The sequence below is a fragment of the Sinocyclocheilus rhinocerous genome, unplaced genomic scaffold, assembly GCF_001515625.1.
Source record: "Sinocyclocheilus rhinocerous isolate Xijiao unplaced genomic scaffold, SAMN03320098_v1.1 scaffold55, whole genome shotgun sequence".
Lineage (NCBI taxonomy): Eukaryota > Metazoa > Chordata > Actinopteri > Cypriniformes > Cyprinidae > Sinocyclocheilus > Sinocyclocheilus rhinocerous.
Genome location: NW_015647461.1, coordinates 889,693 through 916,170, shown reverse-complemented (window position 1 = coordinate 916,170; position 26,478 = coordinate 889,693). Strand labels below are relative to the sequence as shown.

The 26,478-nt window shown below is 34.8% G+C and overlaps 1 protein-coding gene across 2 annotated transcripts in view; it reads right to left on the bottom strand.

Annotated features, from left to right (window-relative positions):
- Window positions 1–25,526, bottom strand: part of LOC107709201 (leucine-rich repeat-containing protein 7-like) — a 79,170-nt gene extending 53,644 nt beyond the window's left edge. For both annotated transcript variants that reach the window (XM_016513637.1, XM_016513638.1), the window contains exons 1-2: window positions 25,054–25,526; window positions 3,076–3,278 (exon numbers count right to left, since the gene is read on the bottom strand). In XM_016513637.1, coding sequence (XP_016369123.1) covers window positions 3,076–3,278; window positions 25,054–25,078 — 228 coding nt within the window. In that variant the 5' untranslated portion in view covers window positions 25,079–25,526. The remainder of the gene's footprint in view (window positions 1–3,075; window positions 3,279–25,053) is intronic.
- Between the last annotated feature and the right edge of the window lie 952 nt (window positions 25,527–26,478).

Genomic DNA, 26,478 nt, shown 5'->3' with positions numbered 1-26,478 from the left:
TTTAGCAGACAAATAATCATATTTTATAATAGGTTTAGGGGGTGCTAGGGCAGACAACAACACAACCCTTACGAAAATTAACGATGATTTTACTATAAATCCAAAGACAATGGTTACTATTGTTAAACCATAGTAACCACAAATTAACCATGGTTTTCGCTACACTAGCCATAGTTTAACCATGGTATTTGTAGTAAAAATAAATACAAATGGTAATCCATTTGCCAAAAAAAAACAAAACAACAACATCATGGTTACTGTACTTTTACTATAATAAAAGCATGGTTAATTTCTGTAAGGGAAAAACATGACTCATGTTCAGTATTAGGATTTTTCTATAAAGATATTGTAGTGATGTACTAATTTTGACATGCAGGCAATTTAGAAAGTATAGTTTTGTTAAATCTTGAGTATTAAAGTCATGTGAGAGATAGATATCAGGGCAAAATAAAAAACTGAAAAGACTGAAAAGAAAAATGGAAGTGAAGGTGCAGTTCAGGAGAGAACTTTTAATTATTTTGCATGTCCCCAACCTAAGCATTTAAACCTTTTTTTATGTGAGGTCCATACAAAAAATAGGGTTGTCCATGTTTCAGAATCTGTTGTGGGTGTATGAGTGTGAGATTTCCCGGCCTGAATTTTTTTCCCAGTCCGCCCCTCGTGGAAATTAATGGCGCAGACATGCGGTTTCATTTACTACACATAGACCTACCGAAGCTCGCAGTGTTTGCAGCCTCTGCCGCCTCAATATATGAGTACATGAACACATAAACATAATCTCTAGCCAAACGGTTTGGATCAGAGTAATCAACGTGAGAGAGAGAATGGAGTGGACTGTGGAAGCGCACAGGTGGAGCAGAGAAGCAAAACTACTGTTCAGGGTTTCAAGTGCAGGTTAGTTTCATCTGTAAATATGCTATTGTAGTTTTGTCTTTGTTTACTTAGTTAAGCAGCAGCAGCCCATTGTTCATCAGTCATCACTCAAAATACTGTATAAAGGACATCATTATTATCTATTGTAATGTCACAGTAGTAATTTAGCAGACAAATAATAGGGGGAGCTAGGGCAGACAACAACACAACCCTTACGAAAATTAACGATGATTTTACTATAAATCCAAAGACAATGGTTACTATTGTTAAACCATAGTAACCACAAATTAACCATGGTTTTTGCTACACTAACCATAGTTTAACCATGGAATTTGTAGTAAAAAGAAATACAAATGGTAATCCATTTGCCAAAAAAAAAAACATGGTTACTGTACTTTTACTATAAAAAAAGCATGGTTAATTTTTATAAGGGAAAAACATGACTCATGTTCAGTATTAGGATTTGTCTATAAAGATATTGTAGTGATGTACTAATTTTGACATGTAGGCAATTTAGAAAGTATAGTTTTGTTAAATCTTGAGTATTAAAGTCATGTGAGAGATAGATATCAGGGCAAAATAAAGAGACTGGAAAGAAAAATGGAAGTGAAGGTGCAGTTCAGGAGAGAACTTTTAATTATGTTGCATGTCCCCAACCTAAGGATTTAAATATTAAAAAGTAATCAAAAGTAATGTTACATTAATAAAGTAATTGAAAAAGTTACACTATTATTACATTTTAAATAGGGTAACTTGTAATCTGTAACCTATTACATTTCCAAAGTAACCTTCCCAACACTGCTGGTTTTATCCTGTCTTGTTGGAAATAAAATAAAAAAGACAATATTTAATACTAGGTGAAACTACATTTTACACTTGTAATTTTGAAAGTCACTTAGCTCTTCTCTTATTTCTGTGTTACCCTGCTTTTTTATAGGCAACTTAGGACAACCAGAGTGACAGCATTCCCACAGATGGACAAGCAGTTATTTAAAGTTTCTTGTGCCATGCTATATTCATACAATCAATGTTTACAATCGATCTCATGAACTTATAAACTTGTGTTAAAATTCTTAAAATACTTACAAATTAGAAAAGGAAATGTCCCACAACCTCACATTACTTCTCACTTCCAATTCATTCAGTACTATTTTCTTTTCTTTTCTTTAATAAATACACAAACATGTCAACTCCATCACACAATCTGTTTAGTATTTTTGAGCTGACAATCAGTTTGAAACCATCCTGTAGTCTCAATTAATTCATTCACTGAAGAGAATACTAGATGCGTAACTATGTTTAAAAGATTAATCCAAAATAATTCATTGATAAATAACTTATTTCAGTTCTGTAACCTGTTTTGTCCTAGTACTCAGGAACTAGAACCTTGGCTTGATATATACACTGTAAGGTTGAATGTCTATCTTCTCTTTTTTAAAAGAAATTAATACTTTTATTCAGCAGGGATGCATTAAATCATTCAAAATTTACAGTAAAGATGTGCATAATGTTACAAAAGTTTTCTATTTCAAATAAATACTGTTCTATCAAACATTTATCAAAGAATCCTAAAACATGTATCATGTTTTCTACAAAGCAGCAAAACCATTTGCAACATTGATAATAATATCACATATTTCTCGAGCACCAAATCAGCATATTAGAATGATTTCTAAAGGATCATGTGACAATGAAGACTAGAGTAATGGCTGCTGAAAACCTGACTTCCTAAGATAAATAACTAGCCCAGGGCAAGTACTGTATGAACAGTGTTAAACATGAAACAAGATAACACTATGTTTACCATGGGTTTAGAATGGCACCTCAAGAGTTAAAGCGAGCAAATACTTATGACTTAAGCACTTATCTAAGGGGTATATCAGAACAAATGCTATAGACCAAATTCAGATACAGCTTTGCACACAATATGGGAGCTGTCCATGGTCCTGTTATATTCTGGCTACTAGATACATTCGACAAAGCCTGATTTACCTTAACCAATGTGAAATACCAAATGAAAATAATGATAATATTAATAAACTTCAATTATGGGACACTTTTAGTGCTTTAAAAGGAAACAATCACATTTAGTGCACTATTTTTCTGTACTGTTACACTGCTGTATAAAATGATGTTCAGAAGTTGACGTATCCACTGTTAGGCAGATATTATGCGTGTTTAAGCTGACACTTGACAACTTACCTTAGGCAGCTCCTCAATCTGGTTGGCGTCAAGGTAGAGCTCTTCTAGCGTGCGCTCGAAGCTGAAGATCTCCTTAGGGACCTGCTGCAGGCTACAGTGGGAATAATCCAGCACTGAGATGACCTCCTCCTCCCCCCGGAAGCATCGACAGGGCACCAGGCGGCCGATGATCTTCCTCTTAGTAGTCATCTCCAGACACTGCACTGTGGGAAGAGAAAATAAAATAATATTCTCGTTTATGACAGAAAAACACATTCTCATAAGCATATAGCTGATTCACTAAATCACACACATATTCACGCAAATAACTTTCTACATAATTGAAGCTGGTAAAGTTTAAATGCTAAGCATTGTACAACAAATTGCCGAGTACCACTGTGTCTCTATAATTGGTACCAAAAGGAAATTGTCTGGAGCTTTGTGTTTTATTCGAGCTGAGGTTGAGCTTTTTATTATCCATGAACCTTACGATAGGCTATCATTATCTTCACTTATTACACGGCTCTCTAGAATACTTGCTTCTCATTGGTCAATCGTGGCATTGAACAGTCAAATATTTGTGTGTAATGACTGCTAAATTCTATATTTGGCAAGTGGTCATAGAAATAGACATAATTTGAGATATCAGATATAAATTAGTGCTGTCAAACGATTAATCGTGATTACATCCAAAATAAAACTTTTTGTTTACATAATATATGTGTGTGTATTATGTATATTTATTATGTATATATAAATACACACAGCATGCACACATATTATGTAAATAAAAACTTTTATTTTGGATGCGATTAAATAAATAAATACATTTAAATGCACTAAGATAATAAATAAATAAATACATTTAAATAGCAGTAATTTAAAATAATAGTATTTAAAAACAACAACAACAATAATATTTAGCAGTGTATGTGTTGCTGCTAGGCAGATTGTTTTCTATGTCGTAATGAACTATATCTCAAGGTAATCGACAAGTTAGCTAATAATATCAGATAAATTTAAATCAATATTTCATGTTCATGTTTTCTTTTTTCTTTTTGCAATATTGGTGTAAGGAGCAGGATAGTCAACACTCAGCCATTGCTGCAAAATAATCATTTTCAAAAATAAAATAAATAAAAATATTTTACAATCAAAAATAAATATTGTAATTTTCACTTACGTATTGATTGACTAAATTGTATTGTCCCCAATCATGATATTGCAATTACTGCACACCAGGCAAAACAGATTTTTGTTTCATAAAAAACAAATAGGCTAAAATCATGATATACTTTTACAGGCTTTTTTTCATTTAATTTAGAGCAAATTAAAAAAAGGCCAGATTCAAACCTTTACCCCTATATATGAGCACAAACAACACCTACTATGCAGTACACAGCTACAACATTTAAGACAGAATCTGTAGACTACAGTCACAGATTTCTGAATCAACAATTTCTCACTACTACTATTGTCATTTTGCATTATTGACACACTATTTTCCTAATTAATGCTGTTCAGTTGCTTTGACACAATCTGTATTGTTAAAAGCGCTATATAAATAAAGGTGACTTGACTTGACTTGACTACAAACTATCAATCTGATTTCCATAAAGAAAATCAACCTCATATCTTAACTGGAAAAAAAGTCTCATCCTGCTGGAAAGGGTGTAATTAAATAAGAGCCAGAGATGGTAGAACAAACCAGATCCCTTATAAAATTAACCACATCCCCTTAATTTGAACCATGAGCTGAGCATCATAAGGTGACTGATAACATAACATCGGCCCTATAAGACAAAGATGATCTGACATAAAGGTTCAATGCTGTACTTCAGAGGTGTTAGTGCGCAGTAACCTGTGTCATAAATCAAAGCAGTTTATCTGATTTAGTTTGTCATGAAAGCTCATTTAACACCCATGAGAGAAACCCGTCGGGGAGCCAATCGCAAATATCAGTCAGCAAAAAAGGAAGCAGTATAACACAAAATTGCTTATATCAATCAACTGTGACGAGATATGTCTCCATATCTGTGCCTCTGTCCTGACAAGAAGCCAAAGAGAGAGAAGAGACAAGACAGGCATCGTAATATTCTTCAGGGATGGAAACGTGCTGCTAAAACAATGTTTGAGAGGGCATTAGGGAATAATGTCTGAAATGAAAGACAAGCTGTGCTAATGCAGAGTGCTTTTGTCTCTTGCAAATGCAAATGTATCACTGATAATTAAAACATCCTCCACTCAACAAAGAAAAGCAGCAGCTCTGGATGAACGACTACACAGAGGATTCTGGAGATTAAAATTGCAGGAAGAGTTAGTGTAAGAGAGTGGATATTTTAGGCTGCTATTGCTTGAACACTGCAATCAAATATTATCCTGCTATATTTAGGCCTAAATTGTACATTTATGTATTTTAAATTGCATATAAAATTACTATCTATTTGAATTAAACATTTTACAAGAAAACAAGAAACAGGTTAGATTTATGTACTAATAAACTGTATGTGTTTTAAATAAATAATCTGATTTATATATTTATCATCAATAAATATAGTTTGTTTCAGTCAATTTAATATATTTTAACTAAATGCTTGTTCCACAGCTAGCCATATTTAACCATGTTCATACTTTTTAACTAAATTCAATTGTTTCACAATAAACAGATTTATGCTGATTCTAAGCACTTTGAATAAATGCATTTTGAAAATATGATTTTCTGACTGAAATGAAATCAAATAGATGCAAAATGCAAAAAGTTAATAATACTAAACTATGCCATGATTTTTGAGTACAGAAATCTTACCTGTTTTATTTATGTATGACTTAAAAATATGCTTCACATTAAGTTTATTAGCTTTTTAAAATTATAATCTAAACGAATGGAATTGTTATATGCAATTCAAATACATAAATCTTAAAGGGGTCATATGATGTTGCTAAAAAGAACATTATTTTGTGTATTTGGTGTAGTGAAATGTGTTTATGCGGTTTAAGGTTAAAAAAACACATTATTTTCCACATACTGTACATTATTGTTTCTCCTCTATGCACCGCCTTTCTGAAACACGTCGATTTTTACAAAGCTCATCGGTCTGAAAAAGCGAGGTGTGCTGTGATTGGCCAGCAGAATATCTCTTTGGATTTGAGACTTTAGTCTTTGCAACTTTACAGATCTTCTTTATGCACCAAGAGCTGGTAACACTCCAAAGAGAAAGGAAAAATTGAAATCGCATCATATGACCCCTTTAAATTTAGGCCTAAATATTTTTTGGTAACACTTTAAAAAGAGGTTCCATTTGTTAACATTAGTTAACATGAACTAACAATGAAAAACTTGAAGAAGTTATTAATCTTAATGTTAATTTCAACATTTACTAATACATTATTACAATCAAAAGCTATCTGTTAATATTACACTGAACAAAATTATAAATGCAACACTTTTGCTGTGCAATATTCATGCTGTCTAATCAGCATCTTGATATGCCTCACCTGTGAGGTGGATGGATTATCTTGGCAAAGGAGAAGTGCTCACTAACACAGATTTAGACAGATTTGTGAACAATATTTGAGAGAAATAGGCCTTTTGTGTACATAGAAAAAGTCTTAGATCTTTGAGTTCAGCTCATGAAAAATGGGGGCAAAAACAAAAGTGTTGCGTTTATAATTTTGTTCAGTGTATTTAATGGACCCAAGCTAACATGAACTAACAATGAACTGAACATGATTAATAGATTATAAAAAAATTAATAAATACTGTAACATATGTATTGCTTGCTAATGTTAACGTTAAATAATGCGACCTTAATTTAAACTGTCACTTTAGTGTGACATTCCTCATATGGGAAATACAAACTTCTATATGAATGCATAAACATGTCACTTCCTCTCACTGATGATGTCCCCTTGAGAGGTGCTGCATAGTAACTAAACCAACAGACAAGAGTGATGCAAGAAGAAGGAAGAGTTACAGGACAGATAATACTATAAGCGAATGAGTCGTATGAAAATAGACTAAATGTCTGGAGGGGGCATAATTATTTCACAAGACCACTCCAAAAACATACAATATCACTTTAGACCGCTGTATCTGCTTTATCTGGCCTCCTTACAGGCTTAAGATCTAACATCCGTCCATCTGAATGACCGCCTCATGCCGAGAGCTGTCTGCCACTATCTGACAGGAAAACTACAACGTTTCCGTAGGGATCGTGAGATACCTAAACGATGGCTTCGAGATAACAGGTTTTCTTTTAGGAGATGTGCTCGGGGAGCGAGATGATCAGTACTGATAAGATAAAGTTATGTTCACCCACAAGAAAATAAAAATGTCTCAGATAAGATAGTAGCTTTTTCTCATCTGATTCACTTGTACGTGAACTCTAACTATTTGTACGGCTCCTATGGGTCCTTCTTCTGTGTCCTCATTTTGGATCCTGAGAACAGATAATGCCAAGGTGCCATTACAGCCTTACTGCAGCTGAATGAAAATGAGTTTACATAACAAATGCCTGAATTGAATTGGAAACAAAATTTCTTATTATATAATACACTAAAAACATGCATATTAAATGCTCTATGCAGGAAACTTTGTGACAAGGGCAAAGTAAATATGACGTACTAAAGCACTAATGAATAGAGAACTGAGAACTAATGAATTTCACAAAATAATACACTATCGTTCAAAAGGGTTCAGTTAGATTTTTTAAATAAATTAATACTTTTATTCAGCAAGGATGCATCTGAAAAAAGTTATAGTAAAGACATTGATAATATTATAAAAGATTTCTATTTCAAATAAATGCTGTTATTTTGAACTTTCTATTCATCAACAAATCCTGGAAAAAATGTATCACAGTTTCCACAAAAATATTAAGCAGCACAACTGGTTTCAACATTGATAATAATACGAAATTTTATATTAGAATGATTTCTGAAGGATCATGTGACACTGAAGACTGGAGTAATGATGCTGAAAATTTAGCTTTCACATCACAGGAATAAATTCCATTTTAAAGTACGTTAAAATAGAATTTTGGTTTTGAATGGTAGTATACAGTATATACCTGAATTCAAAGCAAAGATATTTGTTCTTCCAGCCTATGTTTCACCACAAAAATATATAATTTGCTAATTTGAATAACTGTCTGGTCAAAGCAAACCCTTTCATTATGCATGGACTTCCAGAATGTAAAATACTAATGCACGTTTTCAGCAACATGATAAATTATTCATTCCATTTATATTCATTATTCAAGTATGCAAAAAGTACAACTCACTGATAAGCCACACCAAATTCTTTGTGTACTGATTGAGTACAATTTCAGGAATACTGTACTTTACCAGAGCACTACATAATAATATCAATACCACCATATTTTAGGATTTAACAAAAAAAATGTGAATATCTTTAAAAGACAACCTGATACTTTATATCATCTGTTTATTTGAATGTCTACAGTTGGTTTAGATTTTTTCATTAAGTGCATCTAAAGCACCTTCCTCTCATTATTGGGATTATTATTCCTCAGGAGGAAATGTTTGGTTGATTGCTACATTAGACAAATTAATTACTGTAATCATCCACTGTTTCATGTGTTTGCCAGTTTGCTGTGGGTACACACATGCCACAAGTCGGGTAATGAGAGCAACCTAGACGAGTCTGGTTCATGGGAGACAGGGGAGAGCAGGATCTGTTATTTGAGAGATTCTGACTATCATTATTGTCTTTTATTGACCATACAGTATGTCCCCTTTTTTCCAGGAAATGTCCATGCAGGGATTTTTAAATTGCCTAAAATGTCTGAGTTTTGGCTTTGTTGACAGGAAATGCCAACTTTCCAAAATAATTTAATGTCAACTATTCATTACTCAACAACATAAGCTCATAAAAAATATGGAATAAATAAAATAAGATACCAAAACCTCTACATACTCAAATAATAGGTTACTTAATATTCCCATAAAATTAACATTATTGCAATAAGCTATAAAGAGGCCGAGCTATATTGCGATTATATTCAAAATACAGCACCGTCTCAAGGGCCTTCTTGCTTTTATACAACGGTTGCCAGTTGATAACAATATGAAGGACACAAACTTTCATTCAAATATTATAATATTAACTGCTATTGTTACACAAGAAGCAGTCTCTGACATAACAGCACAGTGCTATGCAAGAACAAATAATAACGATCCACCATGGGAACTGCGCAGTGATCTGGTAAATAGGCCAAAGCTGTTGAATTGTGAAATATAATACAGCTGGATCACTGTACTGACCAATCAGCATTCAGAAGCAGTACTATCCATTTAATGACTTTAAATCCAGCACAGAGCAACATTTGTATCCAATAGGAAAGCCAGCAGCAGAGTACATACACAAGCAAAGTCTTGAGCGATTACACCGAGTAGCCAGATCTGCCCAGGGTGCTATGGAAACTGTATGACGCAAGAGCTGCTTCTGCAAAGGCGAGAGGACACATTCACAAGTTCCCAGCTCTGCTCTAGCAAAATGCCTTAATTTCTGTCTTTCAGTCACCTCACATAAAGACATCTCCGATAATTCACTGCCATTCCCGTAGAGGATAGCTCTAATGACTTTGGTGAAGCCAGGCCGCATTATACGAGATCTACAGAGAGCGGAGGTGCCACAAGATTAAATGCTATCAGTGGAGCTCCTCAGCCGGTGAATGAGGTTACATTTATCCTGCCAAACAGGCTTTAACATCTCTTGTTTTATAAAGGTTATTCATTTGACTGAAGCAAGGAGGAAAGGCACTCTTAAAGGGAATAAAAGCAGAACATTGTATATGGCCATTAAAAATGCATGTATATCTAACAACTGCATTCTCAGGGCCACATGCAGCCAGCCTGACACATATTGTTCATAATAGCTGCAACTGTTTCCAAGGAAACCATCTCTAGATGCTGAAATGTATTTCTTTACAATAATTTCACACATTCTTCTCACAGTCAGTAATATAGTATAAACCACACATAAAGGTCAAAGTTATCACTTTCAATATATAAAATATGAGGGTTGTATATATATATATATATATATATATAGAGAGAGAGAGAGAGAGATGGGGGTAAAACAGCCAAGAGTTATTGTTATTGTCTCCAAATATCAGTCTATATTTATTACAAGACAGACATTTTTACTTAAGCTTCAGTTTTCCATATTTAATGTGTTTTACATTTGTGTGTTGATCAATGTTTACGAGTGAATAAAAGCCTAATTTAAACCTGTTCATCATATAAAGCGATTGTGTCTCTTCAAAAGACTTGGAATGGACTTTAAAAGGAGGGACAGTAATCTCTCAGGTTTCATGAAAATGATCTTCATTTGAGTTTCAATAACACATCACATTGCGAATTTAAAAAAAAACATGGTAAAACTTTAGTATAGGCAGCAATTCTCACTATTAACTAGTTACTTATTAGCATGCCTACACACTGGCTATTTATTAGTACTTATAAAGCACATATTCTGCATGACTATATTCCACATCTCTAATCCTACCCATACCTAAACTTAACAACTACCTTACTAACTATTAATAAGCAACAAATTAGGAGTTTACTGAGGCAAAAGTCATTGTTAATGATTTATTAATAGTGAGAATTGGAGCTTAAAGTAAATTGTGACCAAAAACACTATTTGCACTTTTGTACAATGCTATTTTGAAATCAAACTATTTATTCAAACTCCACTGATTTCACAGTCTGAATATCTAAAAATGTGTATTTTATTGTAAGAACTAATTGCTATATTTAAAGAAAGTACAATCCTGGATTTATTTTTACAGTGTATTTCTTAAAGCAATCATTATTTCTAATTAAAATCGAGCTTCTGCCCTCTTCCAGTGCTGCGTGTGTGAGTCTGTGGGTTCTGTTATTGTGGGTGAGTCTGACATTGATCTCCTGGGAGTCCTGCCTCAGGTCAGTTAAGCTCAAGGGGGAAACAGAGGATTATATGAGCACATCTGCACATCAGGACAGTTAACTACTCCCCAAGATCTCTGCACTAATGTAGATCTTCAATATGTCAGGGTATTTATTAGCGATGGAATTAGGTTTTATTGTTTTAATAAAAGCATGGCAAGAATGTTATATTCCAAAGCCAATTTTGCCGATATTGCTGCAATTTCATCTGCACATTATAACAGCATACTTCGATTTTCATTGATCTTCATACCATTGTGATGAAATTACAGAGCAATACCATTCATATATGAATTGTCTATGTGTTACAAAACACAAGCACAAAAAGTAGAATTTTTTTTGACAGATTATGCATCCAAAAAGGTAATATTCAACATAAAAATGAATAATTCTGCCATTCAGATTTGATTGTGAGGTGAATCACAAAATTGACAATGAATTAAGACAAATTAAGATATTTTTAATAAAACCTGAGAGGTTTCTGTCCTTCCATTGAAAGTCCAGGTAGCCAAAACTTAGGAGATCCGAAGATCACAAAGATGTTATAGGAATTATATTAACAGAATTAATTTAGCCTTTTATTGAATCACAATTGCTGTAAAGTTGCTTTGCAATGATTTGTATCGTGAAAAGCGCTGTACAAATAAACTTGAATTGAATTGCATTGAACAAGTGGGCTGTGGAATTTAAGAGGGCACAGGATGTTAACACTGGCATTATCATTTGCCAGCCATGCACACAAAGTGTCATTCTCTCATGACATGCACCAAAATGATGAGATAAAGGGTCAGTTTTCAATGGAACAGCAGGTAACAGAACCGGATTTGGAGAATTTTCTAAAAGCGTATTTGTCCTGGAGAGACTTGCTGGGAAAACACTCTGCACTTTTGAAAAGCTGAAGGTCAATCAAAGGCTTTAACAAAGTACAGCAAAGAAAGTCATGGAAAACGGATTGATTTTAAAAACAGTATCCTGTAGAGACATCTGTCACAAGCGTTCGCGGCTGATGAAACGTGAATCTTCTGTGTCTGATGGAAGGCATTATTAGTCAAGCAAACGGATGCCACAAATGCTTATAACCTCTCCATGTGCTGTCAGAGACATTCTTTTGGGTTCACTGAACAATTGTTAAACCGCTCCAAAAAAGGAGACGACTGCTTGGACATAACTGCTGTGATGACCAGGCAACCTGCTTTCTGTCCATTTGGCTCTGCCCCATTTCTCCTTCTCAATGACCATGACTGCTTAAGAGCAGCCTCACTGCTGCCTCAGCATGAGACACGGTTATTTGGCAGACACTGCAGCTTTCTCCAATAATCAGAGGCAGAAGACATGTAGAAAAACAAATATGCCCCTGGGATTTTCAAAGCTATCCTTCCCGAAGCAGAGCAAATAAAGAGTCATGGCTTTAAATTCAGGATCAATTAATGATCTGCTGGCAAAGCATCATTTTCTTGGATTTTCTTTTTTCACTACAAACGAAATCAATAATGGTAAAGCAAACTCTTTTGAATTAAATGTACTTCAACAGGGCTACATTTTAAACAGTGTAAATGTATGCATGTATCTCTAGGGGTTTTACCGTGAATGATTTGGTTAACAACGCTCTTGTATTTACCAATATGCGCATGCTCTTTTTGAGATCTTGAGATCTCTGAATGTTCACTTTTTGAAACCTCAGTCAATGATCCGTGGCACAGTTCCCATTTCAGACATGAGCAATTTATACTGTCACTATTTACTCAACCTCATGCTGTCCCAAACACATATGACTTTTGTGGAACACAAAAAGGGAAATAATGAAGAAAATACTGCACTTTTTCCATACACGAGGGGGTGGGGTATTATGTTTTTGAAAGAAATATTTTATGCTCACCAAGGCTATATTTATTTAATCAAAATATAGTTTAAAAACAGTAATATTATTCAATTTAAAATGACCAGTTTCTATTTTAATGTATTTTAAGTCTGTCAGAAATGTAAAAAAACTAAAATAATAATAAATACAAATAATTTATGTAATTATGTAATGTAATAAATGTACTAAATGTAATTTAAAATGTTTAGCCATTACTTAAGTCTTTAGTGTCACATGATCTTTCAGAAATCATTCTAATATGCTGATTTGGTGATCAAGAAACATTTATTATTAGTATACATGTTGAAAACAGTTGTGCTACTTAAGATTTTTGTGGAAACTGTGATACATCAGGATTTTTTTTTTCAGAATACATGAATTTCAGGAGAGTTCAAAAGAACAGCATTTATTTAAAATATATATATATTTTTGTAACAATGCTGTTAAAAATAAATAATATTGTCATACTTTTTAAAATACTAAAAAATGAAATGTATACTACACTTTAAAACGAAAATTATTTGAACTATTTATATTATTTTACTAATATTAATACTAAATATATAAATAGAGATATACAGTGCTGCTTGAAAGTTTGTGAACCCTTTAGAATTTTCTATTTTTCTGCATAAATATGACCCAAAACATAATTAGATTTTCACACAAATCCTGAAAGTAGACAAAGAGAATCCAATCAAACAAAGGAGACAAAAATATATACTTTGTCATTTATTTATTGAGAAAAATGATCCAGTGTTAAATATTTGTGAGTGGCAAAAGTATGTGAATCTTTGCTTTCAGTATCTGGTGTGACCCCCTTTTGCAGCAATAACTGCAAGTAACGTTTCTTGTAACTGCTGATCAGTCCTGCACAATGGCTTGTAGGAATTTTAGCCCATTCCTCAGTACTGAACCACTTCAACTCTGGGATGTTGGTGGGTTTCCTCCTTTGAACTTCTTCAGGTCCTTCCACAAAATTTCAATTGGATTAAGGTCCAGACTTTGCCTCAGTCATTCCAAAACATTAACTTTGTTCTTCTTTAACCATTCTTTGGTAGAACGACTTGTGTGCTTGGGGTCGTTGTCTTGCTGCATGACCCACTTTCTCTTGAGATTCAGTTCTCGGACAGATGCCCTGACATTTTCCTTCAGAATTTGCTGGTATAAGTCTAAATTCATTGTTCCATCAATGATGGCAAGATATCCTGGAGCAGATGCAGCAAAACAGGCCCAAACCATGATACTACCACCACCATGTTTCACAGATGGGATAAGGTTCTTATGCTGGAATGCAGTGTTTTCTTTCTCCAAACATAACACTGCTCATTTAAACCAAAATATTATATTTTGGTGTCATCCATCCACAAAACATTTCTCCAGTATTCCTCTGACTTGTCCACATGATCTTTAGTAAACTGCAGATGGGCAGCAATGTTCTTTTTGGAGAGCAGTGGCTTCCTTGCGGCTCTGCCATGAACACCATGGTTGTTCAGTGTTCTCCTGGTGATGGGCTCATAAACATTAACATTAGCTAATGTGAGAAAGGCCTTTAGTTGCTTAGAAGTTAGCCTGCAGTCCTTTGAAACCTAGTGGACTTTTACACGTCTTGCTTTTAGAGTGATCTTTGTTGGTGGAGCACTCCCGGGGAGGGTAACAGTGGTCTTGAATTTCCTCCATTTGTACGCAATCTGTCTGACCGTGGATTGGTGGAGTCCAAACTTTTTAGAGATGGCTTTGAACCCTTTTCTAGCCTGATGAGCAACACCAACTCTTTTTCTGAAGTCCTCAGAGATCTCATTTGTTTGTGCCATGATACACTTCCACAAACATGACCAAACTTTGATAGATCCCTGTTCTTTAAATAAAACAGGGCACACACTTACACCTGATAGTCATCTCACCGATTAAAAACACCTCTGAACAGATGGACTCTGATTTCACCTTCAAATTAACAGCTAATCCTAGAGATTCACATACTTTTGCCGCTCACAGATATGTAATATTGGATCATTTTCCTGAATAAATAAATTACAAAGTATATATTTTCATCTCATTTGTTTGATTGGGTTCTCTTTGTCAACTTTCAGAACTTGCATGAAAATCTGATGATTTTTTTGGGTTATATTTATGCAGAAATACAGACAATTCTAAAGGGTTCACAAACTTTCAAGCAGCACTGTAAATATCACTGATTTAAAAAAAAATCTGACCCCATACTTTTGAACGGTAGTATATATAATAAAAGAAAATAGGGATCAGAGTAGTCAAGCTCCAAAATTGTGAAAAAATGTCCATTAAAGTTTCAAAAAAGTAGTCCGTACAACTAACGCATTCTAAGTTTTCCGAAGCTACTCGATAGCTTTGTAATGAACAGATCAAAAATTAAGTTTTTATTCACATATTCTTCACTTCCACTGCAGTTCACATATCTTATTCACACTTTCTCATTCAAAATTGCTGCACTGTGATTGGTCACCTGACAGCCAACGACTACACTGCATTCATGTCATGATGCCAAACCATATTTAAATAGATGCAGACAGTAGAAGGCATTTTTTGGGCGAAAAATGACAGTAATTTCATTTTCGGGTTGAACTATCACTTTAAATGTCTGAGCATGTTGGGAGGAAGCAGAAACAACATAACAAGATCGTGAATTGATACAAGAATATAGCTCCTTTAATAATTCAAAGTTAGTTTTAAAAGTTTGAAATTAGTTTTGGATCCAAAACAGCATGGCTTTGTCTCATAAAGTTAAAACACTCTTGCGTAACTATCCTAAAGATGTATTAGACACAATAACATTGACAAAAGAGCCAATCTTGCTGCCAAACACCAAGAGAATATGCACAAAACTCAAAGTTTAGGCTAAGCAATGTAGATATGGGTATTTTAGGTCACCTTAATGGAAGGGAGTCCTAGCTGCCTATGTGGATCTCGGGGCCCGGGGACAGTTGCGCTAATGGAGACAGATCCAGGACACAAGGCAGAAGAGAAGGAGCTTTTTTTAGACAAGACAGAAAGGAAATAGAACAGGTAGCTCACCCTTGGAATCCTGCAACTTTACACTTTCCCTCAAGAGTCATGAGAATGGCGTCATTTGTGCTTCAGAGAAAAACAATAAGTTTGGAATGGCATGAGGGCGAGTAAATAATGCCAGAATTTTCATTCTGAGAAACTATTCCTTTAAGACAAAGTTATTTTTATAATAACTGCTGCCTCTAATACAATGAGAGGGAAATGTGGTGTGACATGCCATTGTATGGATGCAAAAACAGAAGCAGAAATAGCATAATCTCATTCAGGCAGCAGCATCCATGTTAAACTACAATGGCCTTGATAAGGGAAAGAATCAGAGTGCCACAGGCTCAGGCCTAATAAGCAAACAACATCCACGCTGGTGGCTTATAAGCCATCAACCCAGCACTGTAAGTCTGTTTACAAGTACAGTAATCTCACTAGCATTATAAAACACTGTGACTGGGCCTACCAGTGATATTGGAAGTCGTTCGCAAGCTGATAGAGGGTGACAACTATTAATTTCCCACTTTGTGCAGTATTCATGAAATTCAAAAGAAAAACAAGTTCCTAAACACCCCAGTAAAAACTAATTAAATGGTAAGCTGATTGCAATGACTTTCTTGTGCCGAGTTAATGGACCATGTGCACTGGCAGTGAATTGAGAGATTCCATGAGCCCTCTGTGCAAGCACAGGCTGGAGATAATGGAAAGCAGTAAAGTTTTAAAATGCTTCAGCTGGAAAACATCCAACAGGCAGCACCTCCCACCATTTGTAAAATTACAATCTGAAAAATAACATAAAGATAACCTCAAACGTGCTCCATGGTATTTTTTAGATTCATTTGGGGTAGAAAGTGCATCTTAAGGTCAGCATGAAATCAAAATTGACCCTATTTACTTTCCTAAAATAAAATAATAAAATAAAATAAAAAGTTCCAGTTGCTACATTAGATTGAATAAGAACTGTCAGCAAAGATGTCTTGCATTTGGAGCTAGAAATTTGTTCCTCACAATTCATTAATATATCTCTAGCTGCCAATATTATGTCACTGATCTTACATCACTCTCATTTATTATTCAAATTGAGCCTGTGCAAGGTACTATGTTACTTCATAGGATAATGCAATCAAATGTTTGCCATTTTAGCTTGTTATGATGTTAATGTTATCTAATGCTGCTCTGCTAGTATAATACTTTTTGTTTTGTTTTTGTTTAGTTATGCTCATAAAATAGATATAGTGTGAGATATTGTCTCTTAGTGATAAATAAAATGTTTTTTTTTTCATTTAGTTATTTAGATGCACTTATTCTCATTCAAATGTATATGGGTGGTCTGTCTCTTCCCCTTAAAGGGATAGTTCACCCAAAAATGAAAATTCTGTCATTAATTACTCACCCTCATGTCGTTCCAAACCCGTAAGACCTTCATTCATCTTCAGAACACAAATTAAGATATTTTTGATGAAATCTGCTACCAGAATGCTTTTTGTGCACAAAGAAAACAAAAATAATGACTTTATTCAACAATTTCTTCTCTTCCTTGTCAGTCTTCAACCCGCGTTCACGATGGTTGAACCACTGTTGTCACATTATGACTATTTTAACAATATCTTACTATGTTTCTGGGCCTCTGGTTTTTGTGTTGCTGTCTATGCAGGGTCAGAAAGCTCTCGGATTTTATAAAAAATATCTTAATTTGTGTTCTGAAGATGAACGAAGGTCTTACAGGTTTGGAACAACATGGGTGAGTAATTAATGACAGAATTTAAATTTTTGGGTGAACTATCCCTTTAATGTCATCTCTGCAGTTCTGCATTTTTCTGCATTCTTTTTATGCTTGTCACACATATAGCCTAAAAACTATGGATTATACTTATATAGTCAAGTGACCAAGATTCTAAAATGAATCTAGAATCTAAAATGTATGCCATAGTACTAATGTTTTTTTTTCCCCTTCTGAAATACTTTCTCCATAACACAAAAAAATGTACACCAATCAAAAATGAACATCAAACCTTATTGTAAGCGAAGTACTGGCCAGCAATCAAAGATAGTCTAATTAGGATCCCACGTGTGACACAGTGAGCCATAAGACTACGACCCAAGTAACGGATTAAAGAACGATGCACTGCATGTGAAATCTCCATTTGTAGGGTCTTATACAAGAAAGAGTAATCCCTTCTGACTCTCCGCATTAAACTGACTTAGACAGTACAGACTCGTGTGGTCACAGGCCTACACATGGGAAAATGGAAATGTCTTGTTCTTTATTGTGCTGAGGCTGATGCAAGAGGGCAACGTCAAAGGAGAACCTCTCATCTTAAGGTAGCAGAAAAGGAAATGAAAGCTTCCATGTAAAATACAGCTGAATATACTGTACACAGCCAGACACACCAACAAATATGAGTACTATAATATATGATATAATATAATAAGACATTTTCCACTAATTCCTTTTCAACAATTGGTCAGTGAAAGGTTCTTAACCTTTAGAAAATGTTGAATATAATTTTTCAGGAGGTCAAACTAAATATTATACTGTATGAGCTTTTAAATGAGTTATCAAAATTTGTCAAATTTCTAAAAAAAAAAAAAAAAAAATCATGACATTAAAAATAAAATAGAATAAAATAAAATAAAATGTAACAGGGTTGCATTTACCTCCGTTTTAGCCTACTGTCAGACCAAATGGTTGGTTTGTAAACATATAAAATATTTCTCATAAATTAAAGAAAAATATTTAATTAATTAAATAAAAATTGAACAGATTATTTCAGCATTGTTGTATGAGTACATACATATGTGTCAGCAAGAATTCAACTAGCAAGCACAGACTGAGATGCTCGTAAGCATAACCACATCCTGCCACACGAAGTCTGGGTACTTCATCTGGAAAGTTTAAATGGTTGAATTAAAAGGTGTTTAATTTAAATGCTTTATATCATTAAAGTGGCGGCACAGCAGGCAGCAGCCCATGCATGGATTTATCACATCATATATTATTTATTTCTTAGGCACATTTAACACTGACCTACTTATTTCTGATTGCTTCAGTATTAGAGAAGAGAAAAAGTACAAGGCTACTTCAAGTGGAGCTTCATTTAACAAGCTACACACTCACCTACAAAGAGATCAAATGTTTTACAATGCTACTGAAGTAAAGGCTCACTTCAGACAAGCAGTGCATTATAGAAATATCTAACTTTAATGCTTGCGGTAAAAAATGAAGATGAAAATACTAAGCAGGAATGGACATTTTCACAGCAAGCTTATTAAAAAGGATCCATGAGCGGAACAGCATGCATAAAAATGCTTTCTTTCTTCACCAAAGCATTGAATTTGTGTAAAATCTGTTCTCAAAGTTTTTCAGTACAACGGCAAACTTCAAACAGAAAGCAAGCATGCAATATGTACATCTTAAAGGGGTCATATGATGTTGCTAAAAAGAACATTATAGGCGTGGTTGACTCTTAACTTTTATAAAGAATATCTCTTTGGATTTGAGACTTTAGTCTTTGCAACTTTACAGATCTTCTTTATGCACCAAGAGCTTGTAACACTCCAAAGAGAAAGGAAAAATTGAAATAGCATCATATGACCCCTTTAAATAATGACATTTTTACATCAAGATGTTCTCCAAGTGACACACCACACATTCATTTAGAGAAACAGTCAGCGACAGCTGAAATTGTGACATGGAGTCAATGCAAAAGTATTTGAGAGCAATATTGTTTGTGATTAAAAATAACTTATTTCATTTAAAGAGAAGCTGATCTACAGAAGTCATAATGGAATGAACAAAAATGAATAAAAAGAGAGTGCTCACAGCAAAATCCACATCTCCTAACAGAAATTGAATAAAAGCTCTCAGGTGCAGCCCAAATTCAGCACAGAGATGGCTCAGCACCATCCATTCATACTTAAAAACTAACAGAAACCATCTTTGAATGCTTCTTTTATAAGATCTCAATTGTATAGTGCTCTGTCAAGTCGCCAAGAGATAATGCACTTATCAAAGCAGAGGGAATCATTCATCTTTATAAGTCAAATTTGATTATTACAATAGAGTGACAACATCCTGCCAGTCCAAAGAGGTTTTTAGGCAAAAGTAATAAATTCACATATCTTTATGTGCTTAAATAATGCTTTTGTGTGTCTATCAGCAGACTGTTTACTCTGCACCTAACATGACATTATGATTCTGATGAGGCCCTATGGGCTTTCTTTTCTGCATGAGAGACTGCTGGGTTTCTCTAATCTCAGAGAATGTTACGCTGTAAGAATGTTAAATGTGTTTTTTTTTAGTAGAACAGCAAAATCAGCACATGCCGCATGGCAAAGACCAGCCTGAAGTGCGCGTAACTAAACTGCTTTATTATATTGTGCCTCTTAAATCATTAACACTGGTGATATACAGTGTTCTTTCAAATATTTGTTAAATTTACCTGATTTCACCTTACTGCTACTAATGGAAACAGCTAATAAATGACAACATTTAAAGGATTATTTACACATATATGCTCTGCAATACAATACAGCTTGAACAGGTATCTGATGGTTTTACATAAACTGTTTTTAAACGCACAACTGTACAAATCAGCTTGCAGCAGAGTGCAGGGGTGAAACATTATCTCTGTTTGTACTGTTTGCACCTGTGCTCTTCTAATGCAAATGCTCTTCAATTCCTCTTAATCACATCTGGTTGGTCCCAATGTGACACATATGAACTGTAAAAATATTTTGTCTGGTAACGTAAATAGGAACCATTGTAAATTAACTATGTGCACTATACACTTTAACCCCTCTATTGCCATTTTTGGTTGAAACATAAAATTAGAATTACTTGCAGACTTTAATGTTTTTGGTTGCCTGTGATTATCATATCAGAGTGGATATGACATTAAAATGTAATATATATTAATACATATTAAAGGGATTGTTCCCCCAAAAATGAAAATTACCCCATGATTTACTCATCTTCAAGCCATATGACTTTCTTATTTCAGACGAATATAATCGGAGTTCTATTAAAAAATATCCTGGCTCTTTCCAGCTGTATAATGGCAGTGAATGGGGGTTGAGATCTTGAAGCCCAAAAAAGTGTATCCATCCATCATAAAAAATTACTCCACACAGCTCCGGGGGGTTAAAAAAGGCCTTCTGAATCAAAGCGATGCATTTGTGTAAGAAAAATATCCATATTTAAAACTTTATAAACTGTAATCTTCTCTATAGATTTGCTAACTGTCGTACACATGTTCACAAGCGAGTAGGATAGGCATAGTGTACGCTGATGAATGCAGAAGCACAGAGGAGAGAGCTGATATTTCTTAACATATATGTGTTTTTATAAATATATCAAATTATATATAGTATATATAAATAAATACAAATTTCAATTTGGTTAAACACCAAACACAGTCTTTATTCTAAACCTCAGCAGACTAGTATAATTAAAGTGTGGGGAGAAAAAGAGAGTTGCGTCATGTCCTTAGACATACTGGTAATGGAGTGAACTGTTTCTTTTTTGTCACTGCCTACAGGCCCATGAATGGCTTCTGACAATGTTGCATGAAACCTCAAAACAAAACATTAAAGATTCAAAGAACTGACTCAATGGGGGCAAATATAAAGCCCATTTAGCTAATTAAGTCTATTACCATAAAGATTTACTATTACGGAAATCATAAAGGAGTGACAGGGTCAATTTGAGGAATATAATAAAAGGAAATTACAATTTGAGTTTTCTAAGGACATCTAGCTCCTGAGTACATGGAAAAAATAGACCTGCATGGACTGAACTTATCTTATGAAGCCACTTCTATGCTTGATGTAATGGTAGCCTAGGGCTGTGAAAATAGTCTTCATTGTAAGAAACCTTCAGAAAACAGAACAGGATACAACTGTGTACAGACCAATGAACTGTAATGTGCCTTAACAGCAAATGGAAGCAGTGGGCTGCAGATCACTGGGCAAAACTCTGGGCAACATAAAGGAAAGCATTAGTCTTACTTGTGTTGCACAAGCATACAAAGAGAAAAACTTCTAAGGTTAGTAACATTACATAACATTTTGAGTATTGCATTTTGTCAAAATCAGATATCGCACATCAGTATCATATTCACATATGATATATTCCATACATATTGCAGAAATACAGAGAGAATCATGCGGCTTGAGACAAGCTATCCAACACATAAACAGAAGAAAATTGTAAAAAAAAAAAAAAAAAATTCAGGCAGGCACTCACTGCAAACCATGGTTATCATTTTTAACTTAAAACTATTATTATTAATAATAATAATAATAAAAATGCATTACTTTAAATAAAATTAACTGTTAACTGAAATAATTCTAAAAAAAATAATTTTCAGCTAATAATTCTACAAATAATTGTAACTAGTTGCCAAAGCAACGTTTCTCATTCTCTTGTAGTTTAGCTTGATGTAAAATTAAAATTAATAAAACCTATACAGACTTATTTAACAATAAATAAATCAATAAATAAAAAAGCACAACATAAAAAGTGTCTTAAAGATACTTAAATAACACTGCTGCAAACTCTTAATGAGTTTAATTTACTCAAAACATTTGAAGAAATTCATATTTGTTTATTTTATAATTTTGGCTGAACATTGGGTCAGGCAACCAATGCACTTGATTGTCCCCAAATAAATTTTAATGCACATAAAACTGCACCTTTATAAAATATCTGCATGAGATAAATGGATTGAATTTAACATGGCCCAAGTGAACCACCAACAATACTCAAAAGAGCTAAAACCTATTTTAATTTTAATAACAACTTCTGCATGTCCCCATAAGCTCCCATGCTTTGATCAAGCATACATAATTAAATAATTCAAGCACATGGGCTTGTGAGTATCCCCCCAGCCTCAATTTTGTAAGTTATTAAACACTTAAAATTCTAATTTCATGGATTCTGAATCCAAATTTGAGTTCATCCAAAATGTGACTTCGACATGTCAAAATAATGTTACTACTTGATTGTTTTTTTAATGACAACATAGCTTGGCAGAATCTTTACAACAACTAACAGAATGTGTGAAATCATGTTCCTTTTGCAAATTCCTGTCACAGTAGCAAGTAACTGATGAGATCTATTCACAAGACAGACCATACTCAGCAGGTACAAGGCCGAATTCAGACACATAAACCCAGCTGCAGCGCAAGCTGGTCCTATACTGCTGATTGGACTATTTGTCTTTAGAAGATAGCTGCACTGAAGGCATCTTGCCTGAAAAACCTAGAAATCATCTTTTTTTTATATACATATACGTGGACAGTGGTTGGCATTTGGCAGCAGAACAGTCCGTATCAGTGCCCTTGGTGACAGCCTCCATTCCCCTGCTCTCTCCAAGCTCCTGGAACAGATCCAGCAGGCCTTCCAACTCCCTCCCCTGCTAGCGGAGGGCTATTTATCTCCTGACAGCCACAAGGCCCATCATACAAACATCTCTCCACCAGCCATGCCACTCAGCTTTTGTTCAGCCATCACATCGGCTATGGTCCTATTTCTCTGGCAGAATGAGGCACTGCCACCCCTAATCTGCTTACACCTGTCCAGCAACTTATCTGCAGCACACACCTTCTCAGAATATGGCAGCTTGGCATGTAAGGGGTAATAGCGTTGTCTTTCTGAGCAGACTGAGGAACTAACACAGCAGCAGCTATGTTACAAAATATCTGCTTAAATGTTCCAGGAACTGCAGGATGATGGACATACTGTAACATTGTTGCCAAGGTTAACTAATAAAATAACTTTTAACAATGAGTGTTTTGTTTTGTATTCCGACTAAAAATGTCAAAAAGGTGCAAATATCGCAGTGTACCTTAAGAACGATTACATTAAAACTATACTTGGAGCTTTTGAAAAGACATTTTGTTCTTTTTGACAAAACTCCCAGTATTCTCAGTAACATTAGGTCCTCTAAGATATTCACAGAAAGTCTCAACCAGAGTGTAAATTGTGGCAATAATGGAAATTACATGCAAAATGGTATATGAGATATTAATGATTAGTAATGAATAGACTGATTTTAGTCAGTTGGTTCAACTTTTAGTTCCTGGTTTAACTTAACTGAGATACAGATGAACTGGGTGGTTTAATGAGGTCGCATGATGATTTAACGCAGTGACTATGTGAAGAAGAGTAATGCAGTTGATTTTGCAATTCTGGCATGTGACATCACATTTTTTGTACAGTATCAGAAGGTACAATATAGAAAATTATGGCAGAATGTCATATCCACATGTTTTCACAGCACTTTTCTGTAATAAAGAAATGTAAAGACTGAAAAATCCCTTGACTAAATGTCAAGCTCTAAATCACTTGACTAAATACCAGGTTACTAAGTAGTGATAAGATGCTACTAGGTATCAAATTTACAAGACTAACTCAACCTGTTCAAGTAAAGCTGCAGTGAATCTGTAAAACATTTGAAAGGGGTTATACTGTAAGAGCACATTAAATTAAAAAGGCAAAGTAAGAGGCAGTTTTGAATTTATTGTCTCTCAAAATGCTAAATACCAACAGACATCACCACAGCACTTTCTTAAACACCTGTTTGTCACTATGCACTGCAACATTGTTCTGAAGTCATTGCATACAATGACAAAAGACTACATTTGACAAAATCAGCAAAATGCTAATTAGTGTGCAAACAGATTTGTTACAATGGAAGTTTGTTATGCAATTTATGAGTTATAAGATGAACATGAAATGCTAATTTTGAATTTGTTCCTCAGAAAGGCATCTTGCTATCTCTAAAGTACAGTATACTAGCCCCTCATGGACTATAGGAGCCTCATCACCTCTTAAATTAACTAATTAATTAATTGTATTTATTTTATATATTTTTAATTCGACGTATTTTTATTTATATATTTTAAAAGGGATATTTACGGACATACCCCATAATAATCAGCACAGAAACGAATTGTGTTGCTCCATTAATAATAATTAAAAAATATTTTTTTTTTTCAATCTACATTTACTTTGTAAGCAGATTTATACGGGGGCCTTTAGACCGTTGTACCCTAAGTGCTTGATCTCATGCATCTGAATATTACCAGATATTAGATACCAGATACACCACCATTTCAATAGCCTATTAGAATTAAAAAGACTTGGTAAGGTTACTTACACTGAAGCGTTGAGTAATTGTCCATTAGACTATTTCTACAGATTGGCTGGTAGGCTACTAATCCCAGAGACACGAGTCACATCACACGACGGTTCGGTTTGTCCTCCGCTCCAGCGTTTCCCTTACATCAATGCAGCACTGGAAGAACGGACATAATGCGCTGTGCACTGACAAACTGCTCTACTGATGTCTTACTGAGATCATGCAAAAAAAGAATTATGTTCCCAAGCATTTAGGAATCTGTGTATTGAGCCATGTCCTCCCGTTAATGTGGAGGAATGGAAATTCAAGTTCATTGCCAACGATCTGCTTCTCTCGTTACGCATTTTCAAAGAAGCCCATAGACGTCTCTGTCATGACAAGTGACATGTCGTGACGGGATAGAGTCTGTAGCTACGGCCCGCGCGTTTCTTCTTGTATTCTATCCACCTTGTCCCTTATTTTTATTTAATGGATTAAAATCCAGCGCGGTAAAACAGCGGATCCAGTTCCTCGGGCTCGCACGAGCGCAGCGCGAGACCCTGTCCCCGGTACCGGAGAGCAGGATCATCAGTGGGGGTGATCGGAGGGTAGGAGAGGAGAGAGGAGTGGTCTGAGAGAGAGAGAGGAAAACCGGTATGACGTGACTACTCGCAAACGACACTATCCACCCATCTGTTCATTGTTTTTATTTTATTTTATTTTGTTATTTTTTTTAAGATGAAGGAATGTGTCTCTTACTACCATTGCAAAACTTTACAATGATAACTAAATAAGCCAAAATATATAACAAACTAAATAAGCCATTAAAACTGTGGCAGGATTTTTTTTTTTTTATCAGCCACGTCATTTTATATTCCCCATTCTCAGATAACAATGACCATGTTTACATGTGCATACACTGTCATTTTTTAAAATCAAAGTGCAAGTGATGCTACACTCTTAAAAATAAAGATTCCAAAAGGGGGTTTTCACAGCGATGCCATAGAAGATGCCAAAGAACCTTTCAGGGAGCATTTCTTAAAAGAATAATGAAGAACATTTTAATAATCTAAAGAATCTTTTGTGGAATGAAAAGGTTCCATGGATGTGAAAGCTTCAGAGCAAGTTCTGTCAGGAAGACTCCAATGCCACGTCATTCAATTATACTAACAGGTCTGGCCAATCACTTCTTGACAACTGGAGTAAATAAGCACCGAATTCTCTGTGTCATTTTTCGCAGTTGATGACGATGAAGTTCCCCTCCATCTTCCCCACCACCACCACCACCACCACCACCAGGTTGGCCCTGTCCATCCATGGGCGGTAGGCTCCGCCCCTGCCTTCATCTTCAGGCAGGATCAGCCAAATCTGCATCCTCAGGATTTGGATAAGGGATGGGGCCTACGCCAAAGAACTTTTATACAACTATACATGAATTATTGTAACTCACCACCATCTGTAACA